This window comes from Bombus bifarius, unplaced genomic scaffold (genome assembly GCF_011952205.1).
Source record: "Bombus bifarius isolate JDL3187 unplaced genomic scaffold, Bbif_JDL3187 scf7180000007990, whole genome shotgun sequence".
Taxonomy (NCBI): Eukaryota; Metazoa; Arthropoda; class Insecta; order Hymenoptera; family Apidae; genus Bombus; species Bombus bifarius.
This window is the reverse complement of record NW_022884371.1, coordinates 1,993,506-2,012,391: the sequence shown is the minus strand read 5'-3', so window position 1 is coordinate 2,012,391 and position 18,886 is coordinate 1,993,506. Positions and strand designations below refer to the sequence as shown.

Here is an 18,886-nt window from a genome sequence, read left to right as displayed (position 1 = left end):
TAATCATTGTCCTTTCCTTTAGTCTGTATTGGCGATAAGAGTTAGGTGTGAAGAGAGAGATATATATGTAGTCGAAATCGAATCCAAAGGCGCTCAAAAATTCGAAGAAAAGGATAATAAATGCACTAGCAAAATAACATCGTTTAAGAAGCCGTCTATACATACGAGCGAGTGCAGTGCGTGGAATGTAATCCCGTTTGCCATCATTTATTCGCCGTTTTTGTTTTTTCATGTATTCGCGGCTATGTGTAGTTAATTATAGAGTTATCGATCCCTTGAAAGGGTGTTTCTTTGTTGACGTACTCTCTTGCGCGCAAACTACCTAACAATAATAACACGATAAAAAAAATAGCTATTCCATAACAGAAATAATCATTTCTTTAAAACGGTCGACCAACAAAACGAAACACCCAGTAAAGGACTGAAAAAGATACTTTGCGTGAGCGGAGTCTGCCACAGTATATCTTACAATCATCGAGTTAATCATTCCGAAAAGATATATATATATGTATAGATTGAAATATATCGTGTTCCACGAAGAAACTGATCGAGTTCCGGGACACTTACTGTCGAAACTGACGAACAGTTCGGGCATATCTTCAACAGAGACCATGCTACGATAGTCCAATCGAGGAGCTGTGGCCAAGGTTTTGTTACTTCGGTTACTGTCCACGCTGCTGCTACCTGACGATGTCAACGGTTGCTGTCTGATGAATGTGCCCACGGAAGACCGTCTGAAAGGAAACCATAAGATTACTAACGATTCATTAAATATCTGAGAGATTGCGTTTCAAAATCACGAGCACACGAGATTCTCTGTTTCGTGTTCCCTGCAATTTCGAAGCAGTGTACACTGAGTAATATATATGTTGCAACATGATAAATAGCGATTAAATCATGGGGAGACGATGACATTCAAGATAAATGTTAAAATTGTATCCAGCATGTATGTACGGCGAAATAAAGTCGGATGGCTGCTCGGGGATACTAAAAACGCTGTGTTCGACTGATCGGTGAACCGTGTGTTGTCTGTAAGCGGTACTTGTAAAGCGGTATATATATATATATTTTTTTTATTTGGTGTAGTTTCTGAAAAGATGGTGGGGCACGTTTACCTGAAAGCAAGAGAATAAAAGATGCTGATCTTTCTCAATCTCGAGAAAGGCTTAACAGAAAATTAAAAACTCAACTGAGAGACAGGATAGATGAAAGATAACAAAGTATAAAGTGTCATACGTGTGAAGCTCGAATAAGTGGAACTTACGAGAAACTTGAATTAATTTCACGTCCTACGAAACAATAATCGTTCGTCGCTCAAAAAACTGGTAAGAAATGATCTTGCACGTGAATCTCACGTACTTAATTATAGGAAAACAACAAGGAACAACAAACTAGACATCTAAGAAGATAAACGTTCAATGAAATTAATATAAAATTCAACAGCCCAATCAGAGATAAAAAGAGTAAGAAAAAGATAGAGCAAGAGAAAGGGAAGAGAGAAGAGAGAAGAGAGAGAGAGAGAGAAAGAGAGAGCGAAAGAGAGCGGAACAACAGTGGGCAGATACGAAAGAAAAATTATAAGGAGAAAGTGGATTTTAACGTGGATACATTATAAGTTGCTGGTTCATGACCGGGCCCAAACTCACCCCATAAGCCCTCCTGGACCAGGTGAAATCTGAGGGTTGCTGGTGTCCTGGGAGAGAGAGGAGGCGGTAAGCGGAGGTGTTCCTCCGGCTCTACCGCCCCCACCGCTCTCTTCGCTGGGAGTTTTAGCAAACAGGCCCGAGCTAAAGTCACTCACCAGGTTGATCGGCGAGCTTATATCCACCACCATTACATATTCTTTGTTAGTCACATTGGAAACCATAGTTAAGCTTTATGTTTAACACAGATTTACCATCACAGTCTGATTGGTCATACTGGTCTCAAAATAGCGGAAAAAATAGACAATATCCTTAAAATCCTTTTGAGCCACAACTTTCTTCTTTACTTACGTAACTACTAAATAAAATTAATCGCTAAAGGTCATTCCAGGATAAGTTCTTATTTCGTAAGCGAAATCTCTAGGGTGAATGTATTTTTTACCATTGATAGGTATACGCCTTCAGCGACAAATTTATTGATAGCATTTCGTAAAAAATAAAATTTAAAAAAAAGGAAGAACAAAATTGAAAAAACGGACTATGATGGTATAAGGTTATAGAAGACAACGTCTGGACTGATTGTGAGTTGGAAATGTTACACGTGCCCATTCCTTTGATTCGTTTACTCCGTTCAGAAATTCGAAAAAAGGATTATCCCAAAGCGCGTTTCGCAAATGCAATAAGCCGCTTGCATCTACGCGCAAATTTCTAATTAATATTCTATATTATAATAAATGAGGGTATTCATAGCAAAACTTGTTTTTCGAGATAGAAGTTTTACCAAGCTTGTGCGTCATCATATATGTAATTCTGTTTCGTTATGAATAGCCTCAGATATGCTATAAATGTTACTTTAAGTTCTAAAAGATTTCAGCAGAAAGCAACCACATGAAAAATAAATGTTACACCATATAAGGAGGCCGGAACATTGAGAACCTTTCCTGTATATAGAAAGTATGCAAATTTCTTTTTCATTGAATTACTCATTCCTAACATACACGAATAGTAAAGTAAAATATAAAAGCGTATTATATTAATTTATAAAAATTATTGTACCATATAAATTACAAAAAAAATTCTTATAAAAATTTTATAAACTTAGCAGGGCTAAGTATTATCACCTTGAGAAAACTTTGCTGAAAACTGATGAATGATGAGAATCGGCGCTATTAGGAAGACTCGAAACTTTATCAGTTCCAGATTTACTTTCATCTTCCTTTTCGCCAGTTAACCCTTCCATCCATGACAGAGGATATGATAATCGTTTTAACATCTGAAACAAATTACGGTAAGTATTAAAATAAGATACAGATTACATCAAAAAGATAACAAAGATATAAATTATAGTATTACCTTATTTCTACGAGTCTCTTGTTTATCGTCGTCTTTGTGTTCCTCATCTTTCTCAGGTTCCTCCGTATTATTACTGTCTAAGCTAAAAGATACAGAACTTGCCTTCTTCCTGCCGTTAATGGCAGGACCACTATCTACCGAATCAGTTGTAACGTTCGTCGGAGCAATAGTAATAGGAGGGACCCAATCTGAAGATAAGACAATATCTGCGTCTGAATAAACTTTCTTTGTGGGATTTGGTTGAACTACTGGGAAAGAGGGATTAGGGTCACGTATGTCAATACCAGAGTCGTGGCATGACAGTTTGACTAGAGATCCTTCTTCGCCTTCGGGAATCACCTTCGACTTCGCGGAGTCCACCTGCAAATATCAACATTCATTACATTTTGAATTTCGATTAAGAATAGCATACTGAGTTTTAGTGATAACGAGTAATTAGTTTACTTTGTCAGAATTTAAAGAATCTTGTTGTTCATCCTCGATGGGCCATGGATATTGATCTTTGCTAGGAACTGGCCAGTGATGGTCAAGCATAGAACGTCTACGCTCCTCTAATGTTCTACTTGCTTGACCACCACCGCTCACAGCTTTAGTCTCCTTCTCTTTCTCTTTCTCCTTCTCTTTTTCTTTGGTTGTTGTTGTATCTTCTTCCTATGAATCAAACAGAAAAAAATTCAGTTTATTATCTGACAATCATCACATTACAAAAATGTAGTTAGTGTTTAATATTTAAATCCATGTACATTTTGAAGATTAGTAGGAGTAACGAGATCTCTCTCAAAGGCCTTTGGAAAAGCATCTCCATCTCTCTCAGCACAGCTGCATACATTCTCAGCATCATCCGCCGTTAATTCCGGAAAATTTTCCTCCTTTTCTGGTGACTGGCATTTAATATTTTCAATTGGTGAAGGTTTCTTCATATAATAAATTTCTGGCTTCTTATCTAAGTTTCCAGATTCTGTATGTCCAACTCGCATATGTGCAATATCATAATAAATTGCAGCATTTACTACAAATTCCATTGGTGCAATAACACCGTAAGATTCAGCTCCATGTTCAATTACAAGGGGATCAGAAACATTGGGATCAAACATGACTGCATTTGGCGTAACTAGTAATACTCCACCAACAACACCCTATGAATACAAAACAACAGTTTAGTAACAACATGAAGTCATTAAAGAATGTAAGAAGCTTTACGTTAAATGTAAATTGAATCATAAACTTTACCTGACCATCTGTAATGTGACGAACATTAATTTTCAAAAATCTTTCTTTAAATGGCTGTTCCTCCTCTTCTATCACTGTATTGGTAACACTAAGAGGTGTTTTCACTCTTTCATGGCTTGGTTTCGGTGACACTGGCCTCAAGTTGTCTAAAAGTTCTAGAAAGAAAAGTACGATGTTAAGCATTCAATTATTTCATTAAATATACAACATTTCTTATAGCTAAATAAAGCTTACCCATATTGAGAAAAAAAAACAGAAATTAGGTGGTCTGGTACCACTTCAATATTATAAAGGAATGTAACAATTATTTCATAGTATTTAATTATGAGAAATTTAAATCTTGTTTCACGTGATATAACCTTTAGGTAATAGTACTTGGCCTATTACGAAGAACAAATAACAGTATAACAACAACATATTTTCTATGTTTACAGTAAAATCAACGTTCATTGTTTTTTTTTCAATACCTGATAGGTTATGTTTGATATCTACCATAACGAGATATGAAAGTTGTATACGACCGTGCGCCATATTCTTTCGTGACATCGTATTTACATCGTGACGCCGATCAGCTGACGTCTTACTAAATGTATACATACGTTGAATGACAAAAGAAAAAAACATAGAAATTAAGATATGAAATCGTGAAAGTTTGCAAAATCTTTGTAAACATACCAATAAATATACCACAATTGTTTTATTTTATATCAAATCATTCAAAATATTGAAATTAATTATTTGCGAATAAGCATATGGAAATGAATAAACTAGCACTAGTTAATGAGTTACGTATAATTATCTATACGTCCTTAAACATTCTAACAAAAAAGAAAATACTAAATCGCAAAAAATACAATAAAAAATTTCACTAGGTTGAATCGCGGCTATCGACTGAAATGTTTATCAAGAGAAAGAAACATAGAATGCGCGGGAAACAGACTAAGAAAACAAGAAACACAGTTTTTTCTGTATATCGATTCACCATAGAAATTTTCTTCTTGTATACATTCGACTACGTAAAACTACACCACAATGAATCTATCTATGATTCTTTCCTTTTAAGTACATACATACTTTGTTTTTCTGACTTCATATCCAATCGTCGATTCATTCGATTTTACGATCATGTACTTGACAGGATTGTGTAAAGTGGCGCCATCGAATGGTCAACTTATGTTCTTTTCTCACCGCGAACTGCGACGTCTTAAAAACATCTTTAATATATTCGATATTTTGTATGGTCAGTTTTCCTTAGAAGTTAATTTCGATAAACACAACCGATGTATTTTATTGTTCGTATAATTTCGTCACGCATGCTATTTTTAGTCTTCTATTACTACGTATGTATTTTGCAATAGAAACCGGCAACCTATCAAACAGGGTTATAATTTCACCTATGATTAATGGCCAATGGAAGTATAGTGGTTTAGTATTGATAATAAAGCCAATGAAATTTTACATTTTGAGGTAAATTTTAGAAACTAAAACGATTCAATCACGTTATTTAGCAAAAGATGGTGAAATCCTAAAGGAGATAACATCTAACATGTATACTAACACTATGAGTTTGGAAATTCCAGAAAAGGTTAAGACCTCAGCATGTAACCAGTTAGTAAAACAGGCACTATGGCCAGAAAATTGTAAAAAATGATGGGCGAGGATACGCGGCGGTCAGAGAATAAAGAGCAGGAGGCTGGCAAGAAGATACAGTACTGTATGTAGATAAATAAATAGTATACGAGTACATATATACCTATATTGCGGATGTACGTTATTTGTATGGTTTTCAGTGGCCACTGGCTGAACAAATTTTTCTGCAACTTTTTCGTGAAAATTTACAAAATTATCATGCTATTTTTAATCCCTGGTCCGCATAATTTTGCGAGCTATTGCATATGGTAGGTGCAATGATTCTCACAACAAACGTACTCGTATCAAAACGCTGAATCGTGCAGCGAATAACGAGAAAGAAAAATTCGATAAATCGAAAGGAAAATTGGCGTTAACGTGTTTCTATGAATAATGGAATACAGAACCTTGTGGCGTTCGGCTAAGACGGATTGAGTCACCTGGCCAAATATCAAAATGAATTAGGTCTCTGCTATATCTGATTGTACATTGTACATACAAAGTGCCGCGTAGAATATTAATACGGATCTATTGCACACGCTGGATAGATAAGACCTGACGCCTGACTCGTCATATTAACGTCTTCGAATATGCGCTTCGTATGTAAGCGACGTACTGAAACATTTTGCTGGTGTTAGATCATATGTAATGGAACGTTAATGAATTCCACAAGTCACGTGGTGAATTTTTCTATTCATATGGTACTTTTTCGTATCACCTTCACCTAGTTACATATTATACGAGCGACATGTGATACAGTTCGGAGAAAATACAACATCAAGTATCCGAGCGCGTCATAAGATAGAAATTGAGATAATATCCTGAAATAGAAGTATAGGGAACAGCCTGACACTCGAATTTCCAGTGGAATGAAATTCTTATCTCGAGATCAGTTTTGTTTAAGTAAAGCTTATATTCTCTACTGGTCTCGATCGTTCTACTTCAATTTCGAATACTGTAATACATTTATTGTATCTCCCTATCGCTAATATCTTTATGATTCTTAACAACATATTTGTTATTAACGTTTTAAAGGTTGTGTCAATTAAAAGAGCAATCAAAGACAAACGTGCACGTGGAAATTACAATTGCAAAAGAGATTGCGTAGCAAATATATTAACATTAAACCTTCAAATCTCACGCAACATTGGTCAAGTTGTCGTCAGCGTTGTAATATTTAATTAGGAAGTAAATATAGAATCATCTCGATTACCTATTCTTTTACTAAAGTTAATTAAAATCAGTTAAATAAAAAATATGCAGGATTGAGAATCATAGCTGTATATAATAAGAAGAAAGGATAATACTTTCAGAAATTGAAATACGTGACTAAATTTAAATTCCTGAAATCTTAACTTACACCGCTATCATTTTCATCATTCGTATTTAAATATTTACAGTAACTACAAGAAGCATTGATTTATTTTCAACTGAAGTGCTTTTTTATCAGATTCTGTTTCGTCTTCATGGTATTCTGTACCTGGACCTGATGAATCACTTTTAGTAAATGCTATAATAGATACGATGCTAAATTTCTTATATAATAGCTATATTTGCTTTCTGTAACCACTGTGAATATGTAAAAAAATTAAAACAAAAAATACTGAACAAGATAAATAGGTAAATAAATAAATTGCCTTTTTCTTCTGGAGGTAGGTCATCCTGGGACTCGTGATCGTGGCAAGGATCCGGACTAGGTGCGTCGGTAGTTCCGCCTTTTGTTTGACCTTCTCCTTCCACCGGTATCCACAGTTGCTGGCCGGGATAAATGAAAGTACTTCCGAGCCTGTTAAATTTGCTCAGCTCGGATGGTGTTGTATCGAATCTCGCGGCCACGGACGTCAGCGTGTCCCTATCACCCACCTGCGGCAAAGAAAATAGTCACAAATTACACGATTAGTCTGGCATAATAGAAAGACCAGTCCGATAAGAAGAGAACAACAAATGTGCCTTATTGTCCACGACGAGATTAATTACGAGCGGAGTTTTTAAACTACATTGTTCGACGTCTTGCATCGTTGATGAAAGATAATGTGTTTTTATCTTACATAATCTATTTTTATGTACAGAGAGAATGTTCATTGTACTGTTATAAGCATAAGGTATATTTCGTCTAAAAGGTTACACTCGCGTCAGGACTTATTACCATTGATAAGTTATGTCGTAAGTCATTGATTAGCTTAATAAGCGTAGCGAATTCTGTCTTTTAACATGCTGGCTATAAAAACGAATTTCAAGAATATTCATTTCGGTTTTATCTCTTCCACTTAGATTGTGTAATTTAGTGAAATTTAAAGAAATCGAAGTATTTACAACATCGTGAAAGATATAAAATTTCTCTCCTCTTTATCAAAACAATTGATAGAAAAGTTAGCCATGTAGAAAATTCAAACTGTTTCCGAAGTGTCATTCTCTTTTATTTCAAGCCAACTTTCACACCCTCTATCCAGTGGCAGGGTAACCAACCCTAAATGCAAATCACTGGCCACGGTTGCGTGCGTATAATAGGTAGTGTGGTTCGCTGAATCGATGCGGGTTGGCCGGGAAGCCAATCAGGGATCATCGATCGTGAGAAAGGGGCATGCATCGATGACGATCGTATGTCTGGACGCGTCGTTGACGTGCCAGCTGGTGGTAGACCGGTTTAGAACCGAGCGAATATCGGTGAAACGCAATTTCACGGACCGATGCCGATGCAACGTCATAAGCCGTATCTAGCGCCTCAATTTGCAAACGTCTGATGATCATACTCGATCGAATCGTTCGCGGGTAGCGGCTCCATTTCTACAGAAATATCATATAGCTCTATTTATCCATCATTAATCTCGTGGAAGATGCTAACACATAACTTTATTTCATTTAAGTGTAATTTGAACAACTAAGACGTATATTATTATGAATGAAAATTATCGTGTGCAAGTATGATAAATTAATTTCTAAACAAGCTGAGCACCATTTCTCACGAAAGACGAAAAGAAGAAAATAGTAAAAAGATTTTCTCGCCAATAATGTCGCGTGACGATGCAGATGACGTTGTTGTAAAGGTTGTAAAATGAAATTAAGGGAAACCAACGTAGATAAGAATGTCATTTCGCGATGTGCCGAAGAATGCCTCGTGGAATTTTACAGAGCCGACGTTTATGCAATGTCTAATGTCGTAACACGGCCAGAAACGTATAACGTAATGTGCGAGGCAGTTCCTGAAACATAATACTAAAATGTTCGCGTAGCGGTTCACTGCAGCGTCTGTACGGTAGCACCGGTATCATCTTGCAAGGTTCCCTGCGACGTTATGGTGCAACGTTCTGTGAAACGTTACCTGTCCTCGGTGCTTCGACGTCGTTTAAACGTTTCGTTTCATCCGGTTGTTCTCTCTGCCCGTTGCAAAGCAAAACGAACGAGCGGAAAATTGAATTTACGCTTTCATTTCAATTTAATTCCGTCGGCCTCTTTGTTCACCATAAAACGATCAGCAAAAACACGATATTCCTTCTGCGTCGATTAAAGTGAAACAATTATTTTTTTCTAAAAGTAATTTTAATTCTTAAAACGTTGTAAAATGGTGAAATACGTTATTCCTTCTTATATTCTTGTAAAGTGGGTACATATAATATTAGCATAACTAAACGTATCTACCTATCTGGTTAGGTAATGATTTATTAAAATTTATTCCGTTTATTTGTCCCATTTATAGTACCGATATTGCCTATACAAAAAAAAATTACGAGAATCTCCAGAGAAGATTAAAGATTAAAAAGTATTTAAAAAAAGTACGCCCATCGAAACTATAAAAAAAAAAAAGAAGAGAAAACTTATAATGATATCGTTGCAGTGTTCGTTAAAATAATTCTTTTCATCCAGCTCATTGAAGCTTCTCGATCATATTTCCCGTTCCATGACAGTCGTAAATATATTCACGCGATGGCCGTAAGAACTATTATGCTATTTGCATAATCCTGCAGAAATGGTGTGCAAGGAGATATCGGGTAACAGAAAATTGAATTTCTTGAAAGAGGGGCTCGAGAACGGTCCATTCGCCAGCACATTATGGCTTTTATGCAAATCTGTGTCCAATGACCTTTAAACGCAGCCTGTCTAACGATAGTTCGACATTTCGTAACAATGCATATCCTACTTGAATGAATGTTTAATCAACGAACCTCGCTTTAGATTGTATCTGGTTTAATTATAAGTTTATGGTGATGTATCGTCGTGTTACCACGGTGGTTCACTGAATTTAGTATGCTACGTCTGATCATGACGCGACACGATCTACTGTGCAGTAGAATTTAGACGAGCACGCGTTCCAATCAAGAACAGACGGAACGTCTGACTATAACGTGACTCGATCTACTTCTGCGTTTGACGATGTTCCTCGATGGGTCTAAATCATTTTATGGAATTCCGACTCGAAATATGGTTTTTGTATCGAGATGAATATAAATTGCCTTTGCCATGAGTATCTGTTAATATTGTGTTATGCTATTTACAGCTTATTTGTTACGAAAGAGTTTTCAATTTTAGAAGTTTCTTCGTAGGTTTCAGTAAATTCGTACGTACAAGTATCTTTTCTATAACAGCGAAACTCTTTTTTCTCTTTAAAATCGCATTTGACATTCCCAAACAAACGCTATTCATCGATTTATAGAGAATAATCTCATTATAGAGGATCCTAGCAAAATATTTGATGCGTTATGTCATCGATACGGTTGCATAACTTACAATTACGAGTTTCTTATTTACAGAAACTACGTCCACCACGTTTTCGCGATTTTTAGGATTATTTCAATCGAGAAGATTAATCGAGAGAGGGGAAGAATTCGTAGTTATAAAGTCATGAGTCCTCCGAGAAAGATCAGTCAAGAGAAGGAGTTGTTGCTAGTGCGGCTTCAAGTTGAAAGATCGACCGAAAAAGACAAAAAAAGACACGGATGGGGTGGTGAAGCTTTTAAGCCGAAGAAAAAGAAAGAACGCGAGCCAAGAGAAGAAAAAGGATGATGTTTCGTAAAACGTCAGAGTAAGAGGGCAACTCGGCATTGTTTCAGTTTCTGCGTCTTGAGCTTCAGTGGTTTTCATCGAAAAAATTTCCGCAACCTTTCAGAGAATGGAAAGAAAAATTTATGGAGAAGAAAATTCATAATCTACTTCCTCGTTTAGAGTTTCACTTGCTCTTTTATTCAGGAAGATTCGTATCATGTCAGACTCGCATCTAATCCAAATTATTGCTTTCTCCTACAAAAGCGCCAACAATACCACGAAAAAATGAAAAACAATCGATTACATTTCAATTATTGGTATGTATGTCGACTGTGTTAATTTTTAATTCAATTTGCACCGACGTGTATATGTTGCGAGTAAATTTTTATAACTATATTCGAAATATCGATACTTTTCAATTCAATTTATATATTTAATGCGACAATATATTCCCGTATCGACATTTAACGCATATTACCGAAATTGCTCAATTAAATTTTCGACTCAATCCAATAATCCGCTTCTGAGAAAACTAACTAAAGAGTATTTTGCAATAAGCGCAATACCTATTTCGTCTGAACGGCTGTTCTTCGAAACGGACAATATTCTAAATGAAGCAAGAAATCGCTTAAACGGAGAACATTTAGAGAAAATATTTTCAGATTCACTGTCTATCGAAGACTGGTATTTTGAGTATAATATTCTATTTCTTTACTAATTAAATTATATATTGCATGTTATGTTTATTGTATAATACTTATAACATTAAATTTATATACGTGATTTATTTTCATTTTTGGATTTTATTTTGACTGGTATACTTCTAATTTAAACCTCAAACCGTAAAGGTGGGTATTTCATGTCCGGGCTATTTCGACCAGGTTGAGTTTCTCCCAAGGGAGTAATTCCCGGCTGGAAAAGGTTGTCTGGAAAAAGTTTTACGATAACCTTAATTTAGAACGTTTGAGGATGTCATATGAATTTTCTGTGATCTCTTTAACGTGTATTGTCTATTCAAAAATGTATCAAATAAAAGATCTACGTTTACAGTTTGAGAGTACTGCAAAACCGTTTACAGTCCAAGGGTTAATTGCAAGTAACAATACCGATAATATCAATATTCTGCTTCTAATATTACGTGTAACGATGCTCTGGATATTAATACCAACACACATCGATACAAAATATCGACACAATTCAAATGTTGACTTTCCAAACATTCGCTCAAACACCCGGCCGAGATCTTTTGAGCCGCTGAACGAGCCAGAAATTATGCTAAGGCTAAATAGCGGCGGGTTATCTGCCACTATATCTGCAGGAGTTTTACATGTATTATATCAACAGGTATTATACAAAACACAAATTGAATTGGGAAATCGTAAAATTAAATAAGCAGATTCAGAGCCAACGCAAACTATCGTAGTTATCTATAACCTAACGATAAATAATACCGTTTAGCGGTTGTAAAACAATTATTTATAGCCTGGTGGACATAAATTTAACAGATTGTAGCCTTCGATGAAAGATGAAATGAGCACCTCTGATAGATGCTTGGCGTCGAGAGGGAGAGCTGTCCCATTCACAAAAGATCGGCTAAGAAAGCATCCGTTGTCCCGATTCTTCCCTCTTTTCTTTTCTTTTGTAGCCGAGTTACCTTCGTCTTGCGCCCTTCCACCTTCCTATCAGCTTCTTATTCAGGGTCGTGCGCCGCATTTTCGCGGTTTACGTATCCGATAATAACTTTGCCTGGCCTCGAAGCTCCGCATCCCGGTGCATCCTCTCTGTTCGTTCCACTTACCACAGTTATCGTCCTTATCTTTCGTATCAGCTTCCGTATCATTGGAGGCTATTATCCGACGATAAGACGTTACAGGTAACGAGGCGAGAGTGGAATGCAATTATCCCTCGCCGACAAGACAGGGCTTTGCCTGTCGGCAACTTCCATCACCATCGATTGATTAATTAATCGACGAACAGGATGACCGCTTTTGTTCCGTTTCATTAGGTTCTTGCATCAGGCCACGTAATTCTTGATCCACTGTATCGAGATGGTGTTTTTTCCATCTTTATGGAGTGTCGGAGTTTCGCAAAAAGAAAGCCGAACAAGTTCTCTGAATAATTCATGCGACGTAAGGAATTCAACATCTTTTTAAGCGATTTATTCCAGAAACTTGGAATTATTCATTTACCGCGGTATGAGTTACGAGCGTTAGAAACGCGACAGCGAACGACGGAATTAAGTCAAATTTTCTTCGAAATTCTCTTAGAAGAAAATCCAATTTTTCTTCGGAACTACGAAGTTTTCCAACAACCCAATATCTTTAGCAATAATTTAGAAGCGTCTGGATATTTATGGACGATGTGTCTAAGCGACGAGAGACGATTGTTAATTGGAAAAGTGGGCAAGAAGGAAAGACGTTTGGAGAACATCTAGCGCGAACATGTCCGGCATTCAGACTGCTTACTGGAACGTGTGCAGATGTTTAAGGAAGGCTGGTTCTACAGAAGTCGCTGCCTTGGATTGGTTTAGATGTGCGTGTGCTTTGATTACTCGAGGGTACCGAGATGAAGCGGTTAGAGGTGAAAAACGGCTGACACGAATTAAAAGAAATTTTTAGGATCTTCTTTAGCATGTTTAGGTCCTTAGAATCGGAAGCCTTTGAAGGTTCAAAGGAAGCTTCGAGGGTTTTCGGATTTTTCAGAATCTGCAATTGCCGGGCACAGTGCTGCTGATGACTTCGCAACTTCCGGAAGCCTTCGAGTGTCAATAAGATAGCAAAAATATGAATCCTTCGATCGAATCACACCAAGTACCTAGATACTTACGAACAGTAATGTACACTAATTTTCTCGTAATACTTTCAACGACCGCCAGCAACTGCAATACGATCGAGTGATTCGTTATCCACAAAGGAGCATTTTAAGTGCGATTTAAAGAGAGCTGCTCGTTTGAAGCTACTCAGGCTGTGAAATCGTGGCTGAAAAGGCAGCTTTTGAAGTGGCTCGCCTCGAAAAGACGATCCGTCTTCCGTCGCAAACGATGTCATCGGGACTTTTTTTCACTCCCTTCCTCTACGTAGTAAAACTCAACCGAGCTAACGAGTGACTCGCGGCCGACTAAAAGCGGAGAGAGACGATGACTCGGCGAGAACTCGCGGAACGTTGCTTTTCAGCGGTCCAGGATAGGGGGCGAGCATCGAGCGTGCAAAAATCGAGCCACGTAATAAAGTACGAAGAACGATATGGTTAGACGAGGGGCAAAAGCACCGGGTTTCATTTAAAAAGTCTGTCAAGTGGCAGAGAAGTCTCGAAGGAGTCGTTCACGCTCGACAAAACTGCGAGGAGGAGCAGAGAATTTGTCGATGTTCCTTGATGGACAGGGAGGACGAGTAAATTTGCCATTTACCAACGCGGATAGATGTTCGTTATATCTTTCGGTTTATCGCGGACAATGGAATTTTTCCAAGTTGAAAAATTAAATTACTCTGACCGAATTTGCGAATCTTGCTTTTGATATGGCACTCGTGTTTCGCTCTATGTCAAATTTAATTGAAAAATTATACCAACTTAATTCGTTAATTAGTAAATAGTTCGTTAATTAATTTAAAAATCAATTTGACCAATCTTTGGTACCTTCGCAACGCTCTTTACGACGCTATAGTAATTTATATAGTAATTCTTAATTTATCCGTGTATCAACACGGTCCGTTGCAAAAATAATCGAACTTCTTAAGACTAGGAAAAATCAGTGACATCGATATGAAACTTTCGTGGAAATAAATCCTTCGTTATAGCAATCAATGTCAGAGCAGAGTTCGTTCGAAAATCTGGTTCCGTTGCATGGTAATGCACCGTATCAATCGTGCGGTGGCTGTAACTTCTTTTCTTGAGAAAAAAAACAAACAAATTAGAATGTTGCTCCACCCACCAGTTCGCCAGATTTAGCACCGTGCAATTATTGTTTATCTTCGCGGCCTCAAATGACAACTAAGGGGAAACGTTACGACAACATTGGAGACATGCGGAAGGTTGTGACAAGCATCCTGAAAGTGACAAGAATTCCACAAAAGGACGTGCAACGATTATATGACGCATTAGTTTAGTTAGTCGTTGAAAAATCATTATATCGCCGCAAGAGGAATGCGTGTTGAATAAAACAGAACATTTTCCTCAAACCAATGCGTTTGTCTTGTTATCTTTAAAAAGATCGGTTATTGTTTTTGGACAGATCGCATATACAGAATGCGTGCAAAATCACGGTACGGGCGACCGGACGATGATTCTACATCATTGACCGATGAATAAGTCGAAAAAGGAAGAATAACGTTTCTTCGTTTAAGGCTTGGTTTTCAACAAAAATGAAAATCTATCAGGTATCCGTGTATTAACCGCAAGTTTCGCGTTATGACATTTCTGTTTCAGCTCGTGTCCGTATTATTAAACACGGACAATGTCGTGATTTCTTTGCTGATTAACGAAATAATTCTCAAAAAGTGCCAACTTTATCCTTATTTACAAAATCATTGGAATTAAATACAGAATAAAGGAAAGTAGTAGTCGATATCGGAATATAACAGGAATAAATAAAGAGGGAAGAGTAACGACGTACTAGATAGACCAATTTACAATAACAAACTCGAGTAATTTTCTACCTAAATATTGCAAGCTCTCAAAAATTGAAAAATCTCCTGCTATCCTAAAATCTCCAAGATTCCTGAAGATTAAGAATAACAACTTCGACTTTTGTATCACTGTAATCCCCAAGTATCCCTAGAACAGCAGCCAAAATATCCGGATCTCTTTAGATTCACGTCGATTCCCCTTGTATTTCGTTCAATACTCATCGAATACCATCCACATCGATCGTATTTCAGTCGTGGCAGTGCATCGACGACAGATAAGAGGTCCAGCTGTATTACTGACATTAATCGATGAGCGATGTGAAGGGCACGGGAAACGTACAACATAAACCAGAGGTCTAATCGGTACGGAGCAACGACGATTACACCAGGATGCACGGATTATAGGGCAATCATAGTCGTTTCAGTACCGTTGCCAGGGATAATGGAGAGACCGGCGGATCGAACGCGAGAGAGCTCATGAGAACTTTCTATAACGGTTCGAGTCACTCGATCTCTCTGTTGCCTACGTGTTTATGTAACCACTTACGTGCTTGTTATATGCAGAGTATATCTGTCGATATTAAATTGCTATCTCGAAGTATCGTATGTTGCAGTCGAGTAGTCGTGAATCGAGCAACGATTCGGATTTTCCGATCTAGCGATAGGATCCGAAGCTTCGAAGTTTAGAAAGTCTCGAAACTGCTGGAGCCCAACACGATGTTATAATTCTAATCCACTAAGAGTCAATGACCCCTTAACGCGGTATTTAGTTTGCAGCTTTCTTTCAATCGATTCACATCGTCAGATTCAGCATTTTTAACATTGTCACTACGAAAGAAAATTTCAAGAATTTGCTCGATACCCTTTTCGCCATTGTGTATCTTCCACATAAACTTCTCGATTTTATTAAACTTAAGGCAGTTGAAGCATTTCCCTCGGCTGTTAACGGGCTAGGTAAATTGTTGCACCGAAGGATCGCGCACGTTTTGCCTTCGAATGGTCGCGAATCGACCATCGAGATCAGATTTTCCAAGGGCTACGGAGCGATGTTGCTATCGTTTAACGTTGGTTTCTCTTTTCAGAGAATATAATGTGCGACGATCGTGAGCAAGATAATCTCGAGAAAGGTATTACACGAGCAGCGACGCGAATCGTTGATAGATTCGAAGAAATCCGGATCGCTTTTTCCTTGAAGAGATTATGGACATCTATATAGAGCGACACCGTGCATCCTGTATATAAGATAATCGCCGAGGAAAGGAAATTAGAAGGGAAACTATACCGAGAAGCAATCATGCCTCTCCATTTGCGAGTATGCTAGCGCGTATGTCCGAACGTTCCGGAGAATGAAAGTTTGCTCTTTCACCAATCTCCATGAATTTGAATTTTACGAGACACGATTGGCATACGTGTATGGAATAAATTTCAATTTTATCGCTAGCCCGCGTTAAAATTGCGAACAGATGTGTAATTACGTAAACGAATCGTCCAACTAATTCCTGAGATCCTAATCACTGAATGTAAACAAATATTTATACGGTGTACTCATAGAGAGTAAGTACTCCGTATGTTTCTAAGACACAATCTATCGAAACAAGAAAGCGGTACAAATGCAAACAAGTGAACCATATACGATACGTAGCGTGATCGTTTCAAAATAAATTGAAAGTTGTTACAAAATAATAAAAAATCACCGTCTATTAAAAAATAAAAATCAAGATATCGCGATTAAGTGCGATTTAATTTCACACGTACGATACAATCGAGGCCAGAAAAAGTTGGCCAAAAGTGGATCATCTGTCTGTAATAAGCAATGCTGTTGTCATAATGACCAAGCTACTCTAGTAATATCAAAGTCGAAGGTACTAAGATTAAATACGATTTAATCCCAATTTTAAATTCGACCACGGATATTGAAAAGGATCCAAGGTGCATTATTTATCGATACGACTGATCTAATACTGAATTCTTTCGTCAGAATCGCTTTCATAAGAATCGTGGCGATTACCACGTTAACTCTTTCTCTCCCTCCCCTGCCCCCGTGAAATGTCGTATCGATTACCAGCAACGCGCGTGTATATACGCGTTCGTCGAGAAAGTGAGCGTCGATTTGCGAAAGGCGTATGTGCACGCTCAAGAAAGCATAAGCGTGTCATTATGCAACCAGAGTCCAAGTGCTTGGGTAATTTAGCGTGCGTACACACCGACCTGCGTTTCGTTCAACCTGCCTCATGCTCGTTTCACCGAGCCAACCTTGCGTTACCAATAAACGCTATATATTCGCGCCAAAAACCTCGGCCAACGAAATCGCAAGTAAATTTATTCTACGAGCTTTCAAAATTATCTCTCCTTAGTCTTCCATGGCTTGCAGTCACGAAGAGCGTATTATTATTATTCGTGAAAAGCGATTTAATCGTATTATCGACTCATCCCCGAAGACTCGTTTGTTGTCATATTGGGCGTTTCTTCGGTTTTTTATTTTTATTTTTATTTTTTTTTGTAATAGAACTCCTTTTAAGTGGGTGAGAATTTTATGTCGTGGAAGTATAAGTTTGAGGAAAAGATCACTATAGGTAGTAGCAGCTTTGGTATTTTTTAAGTTTCGTGTCCTTTCTTTCAACTTTGCAAATTATTATATCTCAGGGATCGTTGAAAATGAATAATAAAACACATTTGACTGTTACATTATCGTAGTGAACCTTCTCAGGTTAAATAGACTTTTATCGAAATGTAGATAGACGAATACATTTATCGCAAGAATGTAAACAAATTCGAGGGAAATTATCATAACACAGAAGGCTTCTGTTACCTTTTTCCTGTCCATATTTCTCTTCCCTCAATGTTGAAAACTATGCGTACAATATTTTACCAAGTGTTAATAAAAGTTCTTTGAATGTTTATCTTCTAAACATCTGTTCGCCACTCGATCAAGTTCTCTAACAGTATTTCTAGATTCGGTAAATTCTTATATCAAATAAAATATGCAAGTTCGAAGATTACGATGATAGTGACGTTACATAGTTAGATAATCTAAAATCATCGATCACACGAACAACGAAGAACGTGGAAATGACAACAGCGAACGATTAAACATTAGGAAGTGTTTCACGCGCAATAAATTTCTTGTCTAAATAAATATATAGACAATATTTCACGCGGTATAAAGATAAGAAAAGAACATACGCGAGCTGTAACGGTTTGATAATTGAAGATGAACGAGAATTTCCTGATATTTGCTGGTAAACTATGTGACGATGAATCATGCTCGCTAACTCGTTGAGGCACGTGAATTTCATCAAATGTGTTGGCCAATAATTCTTCTGCGCTTTGATCTATGAACCGTGTTCATAGTTAAGTAAAAATATCTTATTGTAGACGTTTGAAGAATTAGGAGGAGATTCTTGTGCAACAAAAATAAGAGCAACGGATTTC

At 37.3% G+C, this 18,886-nt stretch overlaps 1 protein-coding gene across 13 annotated transcripts in view; it reads right to left on the bottom strand.

The window, feature by feature from the left end:
- Positions 1-18,886, bottom strand: part of LOC117205357 (TLD domain-containing protein 2) — a 303,743-nt gene that overhangs the window by 43,694 nt on the left and 241,163 nt on the right. For 9 of the 13 annotated variants that reach the window (XM_033443681.1, XM_033443683.1, XM_033443685.1 and 6 more), the window contains 8 exons: positions 7,493-7,718; positions 4,227-4,381; positions 3,740-4,132; positions 3,441-3,647; positions 2,997-3,356; positions 2,765-2,916; positions 1,647-1,817; positions 568-734 (listed from right to left, as the gene is read on the bottom strand). In XM_033443681.1, the coding sequence (XP_033299572.1) occupies positions 568-734; positions 1,647-1,817; positions 2,765-2,916; positions 2,997-3,356; positions 3,441-3,647; positions 3,740-4,132; positions 4,227-4,381; positions 7,493-7,718 (1,831 nt within the window). The remainder of the gene's footprint in view (positions 1-567; positions 735-1,646; positions 1,818-2,764; positions 2,917-2,996; positions 3,357-3,440; positions 3,648-3,739; positions 4,133-4,226; positions 4,382-7,492; positions 7,719-18,886) is intronic. The other 4 variants (XM_033443678.1, XM_033443679.1, XM_033443680.1 and 1 more) reach the window with 2 other exon arrangements.